The following is a 19,310-nucleotide window of genomic DNA, read 5'->3' as shown; positions in this document are numbered from 1 at the left end:
GGATTAATTTTCTGATTTGTTGATAAATGTGATATTTGCCCAGTGAGCTGGACCCTGATAAGTTCTTAAGGCAGACGTCATATCCCAGCCCTGAGCATGGCACCACGTGCCTGAGTGTTCACCGAACGAGGGACTGAATTCATAAACGGGGCTGCTATATTGAGAGCAACTGCAAACAGCTTGGCAGGGGTGGGGAGTGCCTCAGAAGGAGAAATATGGGCATGGATAACCCAACTTCCCCAAAAGAAAATGATCTAAGGCACAACTATTCATAAAATTGGAGAAGTCTACAGGCAAAAAAAAATCCATTTTATGCTGGTTCTCCAGGTAAAGGCTCCAGTGAGAACAAAGTATAAAATCAGGGTGGAATATAGGGTCACGTTCCTGAGGCAGGGGGCACAGCAGAGAGAAGAGGTCACAGAAAAGACAAGACTGAGCCCCTGTCTTATGTCACCATAAAGCGTTGCAGCAAGGCCAAGCCCCTGATACATACTTTTCAGGAAACATCCACCCTGCCCTCTCCTGCTGGAAGATCCCACTTGATCCAGGCCATTTTGTCAGAGAGGGCTCTGGGTCAGGGGAGGGCCCCGGCAGGGGTGGCTGCAGCTTGGAGTTTTTATATACAGATGTATATATAAAACATATGTTCAGTATTTAAATTAACGATGGAGCACAAGCACACATGTCGCCATCACTGAGGACAAGAAATAGCCCGTGGCCGGGACCACAGGAGCTCCCGGCCACTCCTTTTTCTTCATGCCCCCACCGTCTACCTAGAGACAACCGTTTTTCTGACTTTTAAGATCATAGTTTGCTTGTTTTTCTTTGGAGTTTTACCAACTTTGAATTCACCACTAAACTACAATTTCGTGTTGCCTTTTGTTTAACTTTATGGAAATGGAATCATAGAAAATGGACTTTGTGACTTCTCCTTTTGTTCAGCGTTGTTTGTGAGATCATCCACCTCACACCGTCAGGTGTCAGGTGTTGCTGCCGTGGGCTCATTTTCACTGCCAGGTAGTCTTCCGTTGTGGGAATGTGCTATATTCCTGCATCCATCCCAGTTTGGAACTCTTGGAAAGTGCTTCTGTGACTACCCCACAGCGTTCCTGGTGAAGGGAGAAGTGAGCAGTGTAGAATTGCTGGGTCATGGGGAGGGCACGCCTTCGCCGTGACTAGATGCTACCAGACTGCCCCCACGGTGCTGGTACCCTCCCATTTACCCTCCACCAGCAGAGTGGAGAGTTGCAGGGGCTGTGTCATCAGAACTTGGTATTGTCAGACTCCTGGTTTCTGTGAGTGTGGTGTATGAAGGTGTCTCATGGAGTTTTAATTTGCTTTTCTCTCAGTGACTCATGATATCGAGTGTCTGTTCATATGTTTGTCAGCCGTTTGGATCTCGTCTTTTGTGAAGTGCCTGTTTAGGTATGTTAACGCCCTCCTATCGGATTGTCTGGGACTTTTTCTTGTGATGATTAGTAGGCGTTCTTTCCATGAGCCGTACACTAGTTGTCTGTCAGGTATGGTTTTAATCACCTCTTATGCACCCCACCCTAGGGTGGTGGGGATGTCCAAACGCTCAGCACGCAGCACTGGATGGATGAGATCAACAACAGTTTATTAGTCACATATGCTCACGGCCCAGTTGGGAGGATGCCACACACCACGCAGGGCCGCACAGGGGCTGCCCTTAGGAACGGAGTAAGCCACGGGGGCTGTGGGGGGTGGGCTTAGTAGTATCAGAGGGTGGGGAGCCTGTGATGGGCTTGTTTGAATAATTCCACAGGCAGAAACTCGCTACTGGGAGGTGAGTGGGAACTGTGGCTGGTCCCCCTGATAAGGAGGGTTGTTTGGCTGGGGGACTTATCCACGGGGCTGTCTGGGGAGGGAATTTGCAGCCAGGCCTTTCGAGGCCCTCCTGACTTTAGCAGATGCCACCCAGGCAGCACATAACTTAGAACCTTAGTGTTAGGCCTTTCACCACAGGTAAATGTGTTGCAAATATCTCCTCTCACTCTGTGGCTTGCTTTTCCCCTCCCCTTAGGGCATGTTGATGAGCAGAGAGATTCTTTCTTTATAGATGGCACTTTTTATATCTTAATTAATTCTTCACTATTCCAAAGTCAAAGCTGTTCTCTATACTGACTTCTGAAAGCTTTGCTGTGCAGCCGTCAGTTTGATTTGAATCTAAGCAGAATCTGCCTGGTCCTTCAGGGAGGCCAAGGCCCTGACAACCTTCCTGAGCCCCTTCTTTTCTCTCCTTAAGGTAAGGCTTCTCCAGGGCTTCTCTCCACTGCTTCTTCTAGCTCGGGCCACACAGATGTCCAGCCAGATGTGCCAGGACATCCTGGGCCTGAGTGTCCACCCAACCCGCTTCCAGCCCAGCCAGCTGGGCCTGTGCCTTTAGTCGAGGCTCACTTAGCTTCGTTGGGTGTGATTGAACCAGTGCCCCTGGTTCTGGGGAGGGAGGAAAATGCCTTCCCATGTTCCATGTCCGTTTCAGATGATCCCTAGTGTCTAGGCTCCACAGGGGAAACGTGGGGAGGTGCAATTTGGAATCGAGGACAGGCATTTGCAGCGATGCTCAGAACAGGGCCAGACCCTGAGAAAGTGGTTGAGATCCCATCAGTAAGTTGAGGAGAGAAAACCTCCCGCCTCCGACAGGTAAGTGATGTTCCTGGTGATGTGACTCATCTGTGAAGATGGCCGCAGGTGGCATGGTCCCTCCCTTGTCCCCATAATTGCTATTATTTTAACAAATGGAGCTCAGCTCATTCAAGGGACAGCTCAACTGCAGATGTTCTCTTCTTTCCCATAAGCATAAGGGTTTAAATTTTCAAATTATCATAGTTCGTGTCGGTTTTCAACACATGGAAACAGCGTAACAGTAACGTAATAGCGCATAGCTACAAGAGCCCAGGGAACTCTCGAGCCCCCTCCATGCACGAACTCATCATCCTCACAACCGCCCATATATTGTACCTACCTCTCCCCACCTCCGGCCAGCGCCCGTCTTTATTCTCTGCAGAGCCTGCAGCTTGAGGTGCCCCCACAGACCCAAGGCTCTCCCACACCAGCGACCAGGCCAGGTGGTCGCCCAGCCATGCCCTCTGTCACGCCCACCGTGGGGGAGGTGGCTTCACACAGAGCCCTCCAAGAAAACACACAGAGTGACTTAAGTTATCATTTTCAAGGATCCGAAATATCTTTAAGAAGAAAGAGTACTGTCATCTGTGAACATTAGTCATCTTCTTAAAAAACTAGAGGGAATGGGCTTAAAATAAAATCAAGAACATCAGAAGAAACTTGGAGAAAGCCGGCATGAGGAACGCTCACATAGGCTGTGAGGGTGTTGGTTGAGTTTTCGTCCAGAAAGATAAAGACTGGTTCGTCCAAGACAGGGCCCGGGAGCCCTACTGAGCCGTTCCTTTCTCTCCTCCTGTCCTGCGTTCGGCCACCAAGCTGTGACCAGCATCCTCACCCCCCAGCATACTGACTGCAGGAGGGGAGGGCGCTGCGGGTTCTGCTGTGCTGCTTCCGGGCGCGTCATAGCAGCCAGCACATGGTGGCCCTCGGTGAATGTTGGACCACATTGTTGAGGACTTGCTCTGGGCTCTGTCTACCCCTCTCCATCCCTGTCCCCTGTCGCAGGAAGGTTGTCAGGGCCTTGGTCTCCCTAAAGGACCAGAGACTCTCTCCAGCTCTAGCATGGCTCCCCCCTTCAGACCATAGCAGGAGCTCTTTAAAATAACAGGCACAGCCCTGCCCCTCTGTTTCTCAAGGACCCTGGGGGCTCCTCCGGGCGCACAGGATACAGTGCTAACTCCTTTGGGGTCGTTGTGATCTGAACCCTATGTCGCTTTGCAGCCTCCTCTCCCAAGACCTCTCGCCCTCCCAGTCCCTGCCTGCAGTGCTGCCACGGCCCCGCCTGCGCGCCTTCGTGTGTGCCGTGTCCTGCCTGGAGCGCCTGCCCACCCTGGCTGCCCAGCACACACCGCCTTGTCCCCAGATCCCGCTCAAGGTTTCCTCCCTCTGGGAATCCTTCCCTGGGAGACTCCCCTTCTCCATCGTTTTGGAGTCAGCACACCACCTCAGTGTTCTCTGGGCGCCTGTGTTAGCTTCTCTCATAGTGCTGGCCGCGCCACTCTGGATGTCAGGGGTACGGCCCTGAACAAGGCAGTACCCCTGGAGTGGTCCCCCTGCTCTCCCACGGCCCCTGTTGCAGGAGGGGAGACAGAGAGCACAAGTCAGCACATAAATGAGCAAAAAAACTGCATTGCTGCTGTGTCCTTGCCTTTGTAGTCATTCTGTAAATGGTCGTCCAATTCCTCTTCACACCTAGCATTGATTGACTGTCTGCCATGTGCTGTGTCATTAGCAGTGTGGGTAAATGAACTCCTTTAACCCTCACAACTTCCTCACTGGGCAGTTGAGGAAAGAGAAGCTTGGAGGGGGTGGAGCCTGCTGTCTACCTGGGCCCTACAGCTCACCTGCCCGCCCTGGAGGCTACATGCCAATGACCCAGCCAGAGGGCCGTAAAATCAGCAGTGGGGGAGGGGTGTTGCTTGGTGCTTTCAAAAAAGGAAGCCACTGCAAAGCAGGGACCTGAAGGATACACAGGGTTTAGCTGAACACGAAGGGATGGATGGTGCAGAATATTCCAGCCTGACAGAACAGCCCAGGTGAAGGCCCACAGGGAGGAGCAAACCTGGCAAACAGGAAGGAAGAAAGTTCGAAGGGTTACAGAAGTGCTGGGAGCAGAGGGGAGGTAAGGGCCAAGTGTGCAGAGGCTTTGAAGTGTGTTGAGAAGTTTAGGCATTGTCCTTGGAGCAGCCAGAAGCCAAGGGACCGGTGTAAGCAAGGTGTGACTTGATCTGATACGAGGCTCCATCTGGCTGCTGGTAGAGAACAAATGGCACAAAGACCAGAGTTGATGGCGGCAGCCAGTTTGGCCAAACCATTCCCCAGGCGAGAGAGGCTGGTGGCCTAGACCAGGGTAGAAGCCAGAGAAATGGAAGTGAATGGAGTGGAGAGAATCTGAGAGAGGAGAGACAGGCAGCACTTGGACATTGTTTGGGTGTGGAGGGAGGTGAGGGGCCAAGATGCCACCTGTGTCTGTTGTAGGCAGGTGACCCGTTGGCAATACCATCTATGGAGGTGACAACACAAGGGCTGGAGATGGCATGGGCGGGATAGAACGCTGACCCTGGGGACGTGTGTGCATCTGTGCTCCCCAGGGGCATCTGAGAGGCAATTGTAAGGTTGAGTCTGGAAAGAGAGTCGGCTGGAAATTCAAACTGAAGAGAGTGTACAGATCGTGTTCGAAGCTGTGGGGGTGGGTGAGTTTATTGAGGGAAACTGAGGAAGAGAGAGGCGGGTCTCCTCTCTCCACTGGGAGCTCCTGCCTGCACTGTCCAGGATGGTAGCCATTAGCCACAGGTGGCTATTTAAATTTCAGTTAAAATTAAATTAAAAATTCACTTCCCCATTCACATTAGCCACAGTGCTCGGTTGCCATGTGGCCAGTGGCTCCTATGATGGACAGTGCCATTCTAGGCCATTTCCATCATCACAGCCATTTGACTGGGCAGTGCTCTATCTCCACTCTGCCTTAAGTTTATTTTGTATCCACAGTGCCCAGGTACTCAGAAAAAAAGTTCAACTCCATCAATTAGAGGCCTTTAAGAAGTAGACAGGCGGCCCTCTGCTGGCCTAATGGTCAGGAAAGGACCCATGCCCTCTTCCAGGCTGTATGAATGAGTGAGTGGCCTCGTGCTGGGGCCACAGGCGCCCCGGCCAGGGGGCAGGATGTCGCCATATTAGGCTCCTCAAGTGTTTGTCTGACTTAACTCTTAGCCCTTTCCTGGGCCCGTGCACAAGAGCACGTATGCATTTGGGCAAGTAAAACCTTATAGATGACAGTTCAAGATTACAGAGCGAGAAATTGAGAATCTTCACAGAAAATCAGCTCAGAACTTCCTATTTCAGAAACCAGCTCTGAGTTGTCATGAACGTTCAGTTTTGGGTTTTGCATTTGTTTTTCCTCTTCGTTGAGGGTGTGTACCTTTGTTCTTTATTATCTTTTTCAGTCAGATGTCATGGATCAGAATTTGTTAAATTTCCTTCCAGAACAAGAACATTCAGAAGTTTATAAAATGCTTTCTTCCCACATGCTTGTGACGGATTCCCCCTCCCCTGAATATTTAAAATGTAAGTGTGACTTTACTTAAAGATGAGAATTTTGCTTTTGAAAGGAGGTTAGAATGAATTAAGAAGGGAGAACTAATTTTAAGAATAATTTTCCTCATGACTCAGAACATTTCCAAGATCCTTAGAGGTATATTTTAAGTTTAAAGCTAAAACTGGAATTTGGAATATGTAAGACATTTAGCTTTTATGTGCAAAATTTGAAAGCACAGAGCTTGAGAATAATAATTTGTTTTACGTGTAGGACAAGAGATTCTTTTTACATAAGAGTCTTTTAATAATAAATAGTGCAAAAATCAGTGAACAGTCTGCTTATTTGGGAGGACATTATAATGCTAAATTTATATAGTATCAAGAAATTAACTGAAAACTGAATAATTAAATTAAAAATCCAAATTCTGTCCTCCTGAGGCTATCATCTGGTTATTCATATGCATTTGTGTTTTTTATGGAATTTTAAATTTTTTATCAAAATATTCGGCAACCTGGATAGAAGGCTGGCCTTGGTGCCCACTGAGCCATGTGTCCCTTAATGAAGTGGCATAAGCAATTGTATGAGGTAGCAAAGATGCATGCGTTTGTTCAAGCCTCAGTCCATTTTCCATGAATAATTTGTCCTGTCGTACATCTGATTCTACTTCAAAGCAAAGCAAAAAGATTAAATTAAAGGGAGCAGCTCTATACGAGCAGCTTTATTTTAATATACCATATGAAAACAACCGGAACTAATCAATGCCGACATCACCAACCACAGACATCTGCGAGCAAATTAAGATTAATTGGGTCCAAGTATGGAATGCAAAATATCTATGAACTACGGAAAGAAAGCCCCGTGCTGCAAAGGTTATAAACCAGGTCTGAAAGTCAGTCATAATGAGAGAACCAGCCTGGCCATGTGTAGATGAAATCCTGTAAGAGTATTCACTACGACGCTACTTGTTTAGTCTAGAGTCTGTGCCAGCTCATGTTCCCTCTCTCTCCTCTTCTTCCTTTAACGGCCCAGCTGACAACGATTTAGAGTTTTATTGCCATCTTCTCAGAGGCAGCTTGAACCCAAAGGAATTTCCAACTTATGAATACATAAAATTTGTAGGAAATTTTCGCTGTTACAACAATGGTAAGTTTTAATTGTCGTGTAATTGCGACAGTGTCTTTTATCATGCAGACGTGCACATGGGGCATAAGAATCACGGGGCGGGGGGCGGGCATAGATCGTGAGCTCTTCGTGTTTGCATTTGGGTTTTCCTGTTCCCAAGACATGTTTTTTGTGCTTGTCCATGCTCTCTCCCAGTCGAGAAGAACACACTCCCACACCTGTTTTTGCCAGCACACACACAGCCCCACTGAAATACATGTTATTCATTTATTTATCTTCAGGCTGATGAAATAATTCTGTACTGTGGGAAACAACTTACAGTTAATAAGGAACAGGCTCAGCCTACACACTCCACCAAACAGGACTTCATTGTGACTGGAAGATCCCTATGTTCTGCATTTCTGTCTTCTTTATGGCACTGCTGTGAGCCAGTTTTAATAGATCTGGTTCATGGCCCTTCTGCTCACTATGCCCTAATGCACAGTAAAGGGGCCATTTTATGATGAGCCAGCAGTCTGCATTGGATGAATTGTGAAGCAGGATAAGCCAAGCAGTAAAGTCGTATTTTCTGAAATTACCCAGATACCAGATTGCCCAAACTCTGGCTGCAGAGACGTTGACTCTGAACTAGACTTAAATACTCGTTTTCACTTTTGACCCATGCAAAATGGGATGAAGACCTGATGCCAGAAATTCAGGGACAGTGTCCCGTTATGGGCCAAGCACAGGAGGCCGTGCTTTTCAAAACTCAACACAAAACAAATCACTTTGAAACAGCTAACATCTCATAAAACAGCAGATGGGAAAAAATAGAATAAAGTGTTGGCAGGGAATGGGGGAAAGGAGAGGAAAAGAGAAAAATACCAAAAGAAACAAAAACAGAAAGATGAGCTGCAGAAATGAGGGGGAGACTCAGAGAGAAGATGATGATAGCACTAACTGCTGCTGCGTCGGTTACTGTTGTTTAACGCTGGACCCTGGTGCATCTGTTACCCAGTCAGATTAGTCCTTAGTTTCCTTAGAACCAGCCAAAGTAATGGCCCCAAGTTCTAATGCTTAGGCAAACCAGCATTTTCTGTTCAACATCAGATGATCCCTTAGCTGTATGTCACATAAATATACATGCTTGGTTTAAAACACTCCAACTAGATGCTAAACAGCATGATCCTGCCAGAGTGATTTTCAGATCCAGTGTCCAGGGCTCGTGCCTGGATGGTGGGCTCCATGGCTGACTTGCAGGCCCTTCTGGGAACCAACCCATCCAGAGCTTAAAATGTCTGAGCGGTTAGAAGTGGTGGAAGATCTACATTCCCAAGTGAGCCCCTAAATCTGAGCAAAGCAAGATGAAGCCAAGGCCTGACCATGCCTCCTCCTACTCATCTGAAAGGCTTGCCCAGACTTCATGAGATGAACCATGCAGAGAGGTGAATGGTGGCTCGTTGGGCTACTCAATTAAAGAAGCTGACCTAAGAGGCACCTCATAAAAACCCATCATGCCAACCCCGGTGCAGTGGCTCTTTGGGTGGGGCAGATTGTTAAAATGCACATTTTTGGGCCTTGCCCTAAAGATTCTAGTTCAGGAGCTCTGAGTGAGGGTGGGGCCCAGGAATGTGCAGCCAGAAAGGACTGTGGGGTTCTGGTTCCAGGGGCTTGTGGACTTTAAGCAGCTCTGTCCTAATGTGGCACCGAATACCATTCCATAGCACTTTTAGCGGCACTCCTTCCAGACAACCTCATCTAGTTAATATAAGTGGTGATTTAAGATTTGCTTAAAATGCATATGCCAGTTCCTCAAAAAATTAAATATATTATGTCATTAAATAGGAAATGTCCGATTTTGAATCAAAAGTGTAATTTATTATATCTCAAACAAGAAGCAATACAATTAATCGAAGTATGCACCTAAACTATTGACGGTTTTGCCATCTTAATGGTAGTTTGTTTCTGCCAGAAGCGAAGAAGCTTGGAGAGTGAGTGGCAATGAAATTGCGAAAGGCATTTTCCACAGCTTGTTGAGAATTGAGTATTTTTCCTTACATGAAGTGGTCCAAAGCATGGAAGAAGTGGTAGTCAGTTGATAACAGAGTCTGGTGAATACGGTGGATGACAGAGAGTTTCCAAGTCCAGCCTCTGTAGTTTGAATAGCATCAGCATTGTTGGTGCGACGTGTGGTAAAGTGTTGTCTTATAAGAGGACTGATCTGTCTCTATTGACCAATCTTGGCTGCTTAATCACAAGCATCCTCATCATTTCATCCAACTGGTTGCAGTAGATACCTGCTGTCATCGATTGACCAGGTTTCATGGAGCTGTAGTGGATAATACCAGGGCTGGACCACCAAACAGACACTATTAGCTTTTTTTGATGAATATTCGGTTTGGGGCTGTGTTTCAGCACTTCATCTTTATCCGACCATTGTGCCAAACACTTGCAATTGTCAAAAAGGATCCATTTTTCATCACATGTAACAATACCGTATAGAAATGGTTTGCCTTTATGTTGTGACACCAAAGAAAGGCAAGCTTCAAGACAATTTCTCTTCTGACTCTCACTGAATTCATGTGGTGTCCATCTATCCAGCTTCTGTTCCTTGCCCATTTGTTTCAAATGGTCCAACATTGTTGGAATAGTAACGTCAGACCTTGCTGCTAATTCACATGTAGGTTGAGATGGATTCACTTCTACTACAGCTTTCGGCTCATCCTTATCCACCTTGGTCTCAGGTTACCCACGTGGCTCATTTTCAAGATTAAAATCATCAGAACAGAACTTCTCAAACCATTGACATGCTGTGCATTCATTAGCCATGTCCTTCCCAAACACTTTGTTGATATTTTGAGCTGTCTGTGCTGCACTGGTTCCACGATGAACTCATATTTGAAAATAACAGGAATTTTTGACTTATCCATGGTTTCACAAAAATTGCTCTAAAAATTTTTTTTGAAGGATAACCACAAGTCAAAATATGCATTTGAAAGAATGAGGATGTACCTTCACAGTAAAAATAAAACTAAGAAGTGTCAAAGTGAGATGTCAGAGATATCAACTGTAAAACATAATACTTAAGGAAATCGGACATTTCATACTTAATAACCTAATACAATGACCATATGATCCAGCAATTCCATTTCTGGGTATATACTCAAAAGAAGGAAAGCAGGGACTTCAAGAGATATTTGTGCACCAGTGTTCATAGCAACATTATTCACAATAGCCAAAACACGGAAGCAACCCAAGTGTCCATCAGTGGGTGAATGGATAAAGAAACTGTGGTACATACATGCATTGGAATATTATTCAGCCTTAAAAAGAAAGGAAGTTCTGACACATGCCACAACATGGAAGAACTTTGAGGACATTATGCTAAGTGAAATAAACCAGTCACGAAAGGACAAATTTTACATGATTCCACTTATATGAAGTACCTAGAGTAGTCAAATTCATGGAGACAGAAAGTAGAGTGGTGGTTGCCAGGGGCTGGAGACGGGGAAATAGGGAGTTGTTTAATGAGTATGGAGTTTCATTTTTGCAAGATGAAAGGAGTCCTGGAGATGGATGATGGTGATGGTTGCACAACAGTGTGAGTGTTCTCAACACCACTGAACTGTACACTTAAAAAGATTAAGATGATAAACTTTACATTATATGTTTTACCAAAATTTTCTTTAAATGCATGTGTTTTGGCCATAATGGCAGCTGCTGGGATTGCAGCACCTCCTAAGTGGCCACGTGCACAGAGGGCAAAGGGCAAAGATACCCTAACCCCCAGAGTGCCAAGATCGTGGGAATTATGGGATGCTGCTTCCCCATGTCCCCATGACAACAGTGCACACACTTGAACCGAGATGTGATTGGCTGGTGAGCAGCAATTGTGTCCTTTGTGAATGTACATTTCCACGATTCTTGTTAAGATGTTGCCGAATACCACTTTGAAGCATCCTGTCATTTCTCACATCTCGAAGGGTTTCGGGGAAATAGGCAGGCTTCATTCTGAATACCTGGGATTTCTTTAACTAGCAAGGCTTTATTTTCACTTCAGGTTGAGATAGTGTTTGTTTGCCTGAAAGATTGTGTAGAAGCTACGTGTGATTTTTTTTTTTGAAGCTGTTACTGCTATAAACATACAGCATTGAAAGTGGAAAATTTAAAACCAAGAGTGCAGAGTATCTCTCCAGAGCCTGTTGTATAAACCAAAGTTAGAGGGGCTTTCTTGAGGCAGGGGACCCCAAATGTTACTGTAGAACACATGAAATATAATTCTACCTTGGATTAAAATAGCAAAAAATGTCAGAGGCAAATTAATTTCTAAGATTAAACCCTATGAAATTGCTAACATTCAACCACTTTTGACCTATAAGATATGTTTAATGTAATAGAAGACCTATAAGATATGTTTAGTGTAGTAGAAGAAGATATGTTTAATGTAATTCTTACTCAGGAGGCTGAGGCAAGAGAATTGCTTGAGCCCAGGGGTTTGAGGCTGCAGTGAGCTATGATGACACCACTGCACTCTAGCCTGGGTGACAGCACAAGACTCTGTCTCAAAAAAAAAGAAAAAAAATAATTCAAATTTGATGTCATAGAATTACTTGTGAATCAACATTGGACAATCAGATAATAAAAATAGCTCCCTTAGGAGTGCTTTTCTAAGTACCAGGCCCTGGGCTCAGTCTCTGCATTGATCGTCTCATTTAATCCTTACAACAGCCTGATGAGGTAGTGCCATTGGCATCATCCCCTGTTTCCAGAGGAGGAAATTGATACGTAAAAGGGTTGCATCTAATACATACAGGTGGGAAGTGCAGGGTCCACATTCATACTCAGGCCCTCTGGCTGGGAACCCACGCCCTCCACCCCGATGCCTTGCTGCCTCTCGCACTTCTGTGTCAAAATGAAACCTGCAGACACAGAGCACAGGCCCGCTCTTGCCTCCTGGCGGTCTGTTGGTACACGATGTCTATACCTGGGCCCATCAGATGCCCTGCACCATGTCCCAAGCTGTCTTAAGGGCACCTGAGATTTGTTTTAATCAAACATGGTAAAACACAGGCAGGGAAATGATGATCATGAAGGGAGAGGTTTGTCCTCACAGATCCCTAGAAACAAGAGACACAGCCTGCCACACAGGGCCATGCCGGGAAGCACCAGTGTCAGTCAGGAGGCAGAGGAAGCAGGGGAAACATGGGCAAGGGGGGTAGGCAAGCTTAGGATTGGCAAGTCTGAGTAAGTTCAGTGGACTCTGGGATGTAGGGGCTTCCCCTAGTTACCTGGTGCCTGCCCTCGGTTGATTAGGGCAGGGGACAGGGACCTAGAGTTTGAGGGCCGCAAGGAGGAGGTGGCGGGGGTGTGGACTCCAGGTTGCTTGGTTTGCATGTGAAACGTACGCCAGAGGTGAGCTGTTTGCCATCTCTAGGAATTGGCTAGCCCTGGGAGGGGCAGTCCGTCCAGGGTCAGCAAGGCCTCAGATGTCAAAGCATCAAATCCAAAAACTAGAAAATGTGGCTATTATACAAGCCACCCCATTGCAACTTCCTTGAGTTCCCAGGCATGACACATGACACACATGAAAAAATATGTAAAGTGTAGAAGAGAAATGACCACAAACATCGGTTGTATTTTAATAGACTACTTGTTCACACCTCAGGGAACTAAATAGGAAAGCCCACTTAGGTCCATTACTGTGAAAAGTCCTAACATTTCTGTTAGTTGATGCAGCATTGCCTGCTACATTTTTATTTGATGCCTGTCGTATTTTATAAATAATGAAATAGAAAGGACAGCAGCCCACTCATCTGCGGACTCACTGTACCTCTGCCTGGCACATACATAAGTGCTCAATAAAAGTAGGTTGACCTAAACTGACACGCGGAGATCTTGGCCCTGGCACACAGCAGGTAACGGACAGAGCAGGGCTCAGACCACAGACTTCGACTCACAGGGAAGTAATGCTCTCGCCTGGGAGCTGACAGGGCTCCTTGACTAACTCCAAAGTACACTCCAGAGTTATAGTAGAGGCTTTCAGGAGGGCTCCAGCCACTTCTGTGGCCTTAAATCTAAAGTGCAGATCAAATACAGGTTGGTACATGCTGGGTAACCTGGAGGATGTAACTTCTGGTGCCTTGGGAGTCATCCTTGGGAGTTGTCCACACTGGTGTCCTCTGAAGCACCAGCGTGTGGCCGGGGAAGTTCTTCTGTGGCCTCTGTTCACTCCTCAGTCTGTGCCCTGACCCTCTTCTTCCCTCTCCCCACCTTAGCTCCCTGGGTGCTTGGAGGGCAGTGGCCCCCTTCCCTGCTGTCCCTACACAGGCCCTCACTCAGGGGGTGCCCCCACAGGCCCAGTCTACTCCTGACGCATTCTCTTCCCACCCTGGAGCTTATCCGATGAACATATTTGGCCCAAGGCTGATAGAGGCACTGTGCCACTTCTCAAAACTCACATTGTCAGGAACCGCGGAGCCCCAACCAAAGGGAAATGTGTGGGCTCCAAGGCAAGGAAGAGAGGGTGAGACTGAGCCAGAGAGGGCTTCAGGTGACCCTTAAATCATGTAAGTGGGGGTCCCCTCTGTTTTCCTGCTCCCCCAAATAGCTGCTGGGATTGGTCAGGCTCTGTGACAAGAGTTGTTGAGTCACCCAAAGAAATCTGGTCTGAGTTCATAGGAATTTGGGGGGTAGGGAGGGGTGAAAGCACCTTTGCCCTCATAAAGGAGATGAGGTCACAATCTCTAATCAGACATTTCCAGATTCACCAGTGGGTTATGCCCCTTCACCTCTGCCCCCCCTGTTCACTTGGGCAATGTGAACACAGCAACCGTTGCCCAAATCCTGGAGCCAAGTGGAATTTTCCCCTGCTTCAGTGTTTGTACATTTTGGTCACTCCTTAGGACTTCATCACTTGCCACAGATGTTCTGAGGGACTTCACATCTTTAACCCAGATTTTTAATAACTGTGAAGAAATACATGTCAGGAAATGGGACAAGAAAGTAGTCTTTTCTAGAAGTGTCTTACTTGAGGACAGTTGCCAACCCAGTATGTGTAAAGCTTCCTGAAGGAATCTGAGCTGGGATATGTAACCACACGTCCCATCCTCTGCCCGTGAAAAGCCAACTCTGGCCCTGGCCGGCTGGCGGCAGTAAGGACAGTGCTTCCAGCAGTCTTTGTCTTCCTCTGTTCTGCACATCAACTATATCCAGAATACAGTTGAAGTGAAGACTTAATTCAGGGCTATGTTTATCCTGTAACAGATATTAAAAAAGCAAAGCAAACAGAGAGAGACGCTTTCAGATGAACACGCCATCCCATCTTTTACTTCTCCAATTAAATAGAGGAGCCCCTGGGCCCTTTCTCAAACCCACGCAGCCCCTCAGTGGGAAGAAACCTGCCGGATGGTTTCCAAAGGCATCGTGAACAGTCTTTGCTCTACGGGGTCCTGATACGCAGGTGTCCGGTTCCAGCAAGAGAACCTCATGCCAGGAAGAAGGCAACCCTTCATCCGAGCCCTGGCTCCTCCTCCAGACTTGGATTTACATGTGCATCTGAGTGAAATCCAGAAAGCAGGATTTCAAAAGTCGCTGGTGTGGTTCCAAATAGGTCACCCTCAGCAAACATTCCACTCTGGGCTTTCCAGAAACCACACACCAGAGTATAAAAGTTTCCCTGCCCTCATTTTACCTACTCCCCTCTAACCACACAACCAGATTTGAAACACTGGCTGGAGTGGAGCCTTTTCAGCTTACAACATTTGGTTCTGTATGTTCCGTGGGATTTCTGTAGGTTGCCTCATTTTATGGCTTTGTGTTGTTGGGTTTTTTTCCCCCCTGAGCTTAATTAATTGAGATGTCTCAGTGAAGGGAGCCAAGCGCACATACAGCAGACCTCACACAGGACCCAAGGAGTAGGAAGCAGAGCATCCCCTCTACCCAACAAAGAAGTACGACGTCCTTCCCCGGCAGGCATTGCTGCCAGATTAGATTGCAGAGGAGTTAAGGTCACGATAGAAAAACAAGTTGTTAGACTTAACTGTTCGATCCAACAATCCCACTGCTGGGTATCTACCTGAAGGAAAAGAAGTCATTTCATACAAAAGACACCTGCATTGAAATGTTTATCACAGCACAATTCAAGATTGTGAAGATGTGGAATCAACCTAAGTACCCATCCACTGAGGAGTGGATGAAGAAAATGTGGTGTATATATATACAAGGTGTATCTGGAAAAAATGCATCCATGTAATATGAAAAATAGAGACATTTATTGAAGAAGATACAAAATACAAGAAACACTGTACATAGGACACAGGACAATGACGCTTCAGTCCGCTTCAAAATAGGCACCTTGGGACCTCACAGTTCTCCTAGCATCTCTTAACCGCACACGTTCAATACTCTTGGTGTTCTGCTTGTTACAGGCCTTCCAGAACATGGATCACTTTCAACACATTCTTGACCATCTTTGAAGTGTTTGTGCCACATTTTTATTTGCGCTGTACTCACTGCATTGTCCCTGAAAGCCTTCTGAATCATCCAAATAGTTTCCGCGTAGGAATGTTCAAGCTTAACGCAAAATTTGATGCAGATTCGTTGCTCTACCCGCTTAGTCATGTTGAATGCCACAGCCACACAGTTCACATGCTCACTCAATGATGTAGCACCCCACAGACTAGTACAGTGAAATCGTCATTATTCACACATGTGCATTCCAGTCCACTCTCCTTGGCTGCCAGGTTACATCGATGTCGTGCAAACCATTCTTGTTATATTAACAATGGCTGGATACTTTCCAGACATACCTCGTATGTACCATGGAGTACTACTCAGCCGTAAAAAGGAATTAAATAATGTCTTTTGCAGCAAATGGAACTGGAGACCATTGTCCTGGTTGAAGTATCTGAGGAATGGAAAACCAAACACCATATGTTCTCACTAATAAGTGGGAGCTAAACGATGGGTGCGCATGAGCACAAAGAGATACAAAGGACCTTGGAAACCCAGAAGCGGGGAGGGGGAGGGTGGGGAGGAATTAAAAACTTGCCTATTGGATACATTGAACACTATTCTGGTGACAGGCACACCAAAAGCCCTGACTTAAGCATTATATAAGGTATCCATGTAACAAAAACATTTGTACCCCTTAATATTTTGAAATTTTTTTAAAAAATTATTACCCAAGGGCATCATCCCGCACAAACATCTAGGGTTTGTACTAAAATGGAGCAATGAGGAATGGTCATACATTTATCAACCACATCTTTCTGCTTGTTTTAGCCTGTGAGTGGGGAGAAGTTTCGTACAAGTTGTCCCATAATTGTGATAAAAATGTGCATGAGATATCCACTAGAAGACAGGGATGAGGGCCTTCAGGAAGTTCACTTTCCTTAGCATACAAATAATTTGGCCCTGTCCACACCAGCCATCTACTAGGTATCTTCTCAATGCCATTATACTCTTTTGGACCCCAAACATATTCAATTTAATTAATGCATGTCAGGGGAAAGAAGAAATATTTGAGTAAGACATATAATTTCCCTTGAGAGTAATTTTTCAATCCAGTGAATTGCAAACCCCCCACTTTCTCCCGTGGCTCTCACTTTCTCTCCAACATTGCTCTTTCCTTCACAAAACGGAACTGGCAGGAAGGAAAGAAGCAGCAAGCATCCCACAAGCAAGGTAGGCAGTGCCCCAGGCCAAGAGATGGGCAAGATTACGGTGCTACTGCTCTGCTAAGAGCCTCGTCACCAGGATATTCGGAACACTTTGGGTCAAGCACACGACAAGACTCTGAAAATACTGCTCAATTAGTGGAAGATGATTTCTCATGAATGTGTAGAAAATTATGTTCCCCTCAACATTCCAAAACCATAGCCGAAACGTTCAGGATGTTTATCACAATGAGATTTAGGAACTTTATTTTTCCTGGAGCAAAACCCCGTGATCGATTGCTCCACGTCTTCCCAGACATCTATCAGCTTTGTTATTCATTTGTTGCAAGAAGTGCCGAGAAAGCTATTTGTCACTTTCCTTGTGGACTATTAGTGTGTTTTCCTGCAGCCATTGCAACTAATTTATCATAAGCAGGTCATCTCCAATGAGAATACTTAATTGTTCTGACGGCTGGGCCAGTATCTGAGTGGAACAGAGTCAATACGTCTCTCCCTGCTTCTTTCCGTTCTTTTGCTGTTAAAGTAATGTTCACTATTAGCATCTCTACGTTTTCCTCACGCCATCTGGGGCCCTTGTGAAGCAAGTTCTCCACCACCTGAGATCTCACTGCCCCTGTGGTCATCGTTCTCTCCTCATCAGACAGACTTGGAAGCCAAGCGGGATGCTTCCAAGTGAGACAGACATTAGTCATTCTGCGTGTCCACAGAACCTTGGGAATCGCCTGATTTTTGGAATCCCAAGAACGCCAGCCCAAGGCAAAACTCGTCCAGGAACTCTGAAATGAGAGACTGTAATGAGAGATTCAGGACTTGATAACCTGTGACCATTTTAATAGAAGGCCATAAAGAGAGCACGGCCCCGTATCTCTGCAAGCAGGAGCCCACGATGGGCACTTGCGCCGTTTTCCGTCACAGAGTGGTGATTGCTGTGTGCTCACTGGCAGCACTTTTCTTGCCCAGCCCCCTGCTGGCCAGTGCTATGCATCAGTAGGGCGGTGAGCTTGCCTGCGTGCCAGTGGAGAACAGGGCCACGGGCGGCAGGCACCTCCCACAGCTGGCAGAATAGACGGGCCACCAGCAGCACTAGAGCAGGTCGCACTGCAGAGCAGAGAGAAAGCCATGTCCGGGTCCCGAGGCCTGTGCACTAGTTAGTGGCAAGGATGAGATGGTCTCTTCCCGACCTGGGCCTCAGGCTATGGTTTGGATGCGAGATGGAAAGTCACCCCTTGGGAGATTGATCCAGTAAACACATGTTGAGGACCTGCTGTGTGCAGGACACCTGCTCAGAGCAGAAGGCAGAGAACAGGACCCAGTTCCTGCCAGGGGAATGCCTCTCTCTTTAGCTCTTGGCAAGAGTCAGGTCAATTTTGAGCAAAACGACTCTAGGGGAAAAACTACAGCGAGAAAGAATCGCTTTTCTCTACATCATGAGTGGTCAGAGATCTGAGAAAACAGGGTTGTGCCTGCATGTAGTAGTTAATCCTTCTGAGAGGCTCGGGAAGCCAGTTGTAATTAGATATATTCTTTCTATTACTTAAATTAAAACAACTAATTGAATCCTTAATTAATGTCTTTAAACTACCTTGGGATACAAAGTGCCAGAGAAGTTATTCTAAGTGCTAAATATGACTATGAAGTCCAAGGGAGCAGTTTGCTCCTGCGTTGACTCTAGAATGTGCAGGAAGGCATGCTGTGCATAAAAGTCATTACAAGCGCAGTTGGCAAAATGTTTAAAGTGTCTTCTTCCACTTGGTTTTCCCCCAGGGTTTCCTCCTTGGCCTCTATTAAAACGTTCATCCTTGATTTATTATCTGTCACCCTGATCAAGCCCTCAGTTAAGGTTTTTGGTAGGAAAAGCTTATTGAGCACTGAAGTCGCCTGGTTCTGGGCCCATCTGTAAACTATCTAGCTTATCATGTGCAGGCTACAAGCAATTATGAAACTTCCCTTTTGGAGATGTATTTTCATCTTTAAAGCCTTAGAAGTTATAGGAGCAGATAAAGCTACCCTGGAAGGAGCCAGGCCAACAGCAAGCTCTGCAGAGCACCCACTTACTGTCCCCAGTCTGAGTCTCTGCGACCCTTGAAGCAGCGAGGGGCAGGTGTTTCCCACCGCGTGATCTTTTTCTGTCCCCGTCACATCCTCACAGTGAATCGGGAGGAGGGCACTCACTGAGGGAGCACGTGAATTTAATAGCTGAAAGGATCGTTCAAACGAGGCGCATCGTTCAGAGATAGATTAAGGGGGCTTTCTCTTAAATTCCTGGGGAGTTCTCGGAAGTTTGCTTGGAAGGTCTTGCTATTGTAAAAGAGTCGGGAGAATTTTATTAGGTCATTATCTGGCTGGATAAT

General features: G+C 46.4%; 1 protein-coding gene across 3 annotated transcripts in view; it reads left to right on the top strand.

Moving 5' to 3' along the window:
* Positions 1 to 19,310, top strand: part of NPAS2 (neuronal PAS domain protein 2) — an 85,889-nt gene that overhangs the window by 36,145 nt on the left and 30,434 nt on the right. Inside the window, exons 5-6 of one of the 3 annotated variants that reach the window (XM_012641936.1) lie at positions 6,090 to 6,210; positions 7,211 to 7,324. The exons of 1 other annotated variant lie outside the window; for it this stretch is intronic. In XM_012641936.1, coding sequence (XP_012497390.1) covers positions 6,090 to 6,210; positions 7,211 to 7,324 — 235 coding nt within the window. The remainder of the gene's footprint in view (positions 1 to 6,089; positions 6,211 to 7,210; positions 7,325 to 19,310) is intronic. One more of the 3 variants, XM_012641937.1, reaches the window with a different exon arrangement.

The sequence above is a fragment of the Propithecus coquereli genome, unplaced genomic scaffold (genome assembly GCF_000956105.1).
Source record: "Propithecus coquereli isolate 6110/MARCELLA unplaced genomic scaffold, Pcoq_1.0 Scaffold171, whole genome shotgun sequence".
In the NCBI taxonomy this organism is placed as follows: domain Eukaryota; kingdom Metazoa; phylum Chordata; class Mammalia; order Primates; family Indriidae; genus Propithecus; species Propithecus coquereli.
This window is presented reverse-complemented; position numbering and strand designations above follow the sequence as displayed.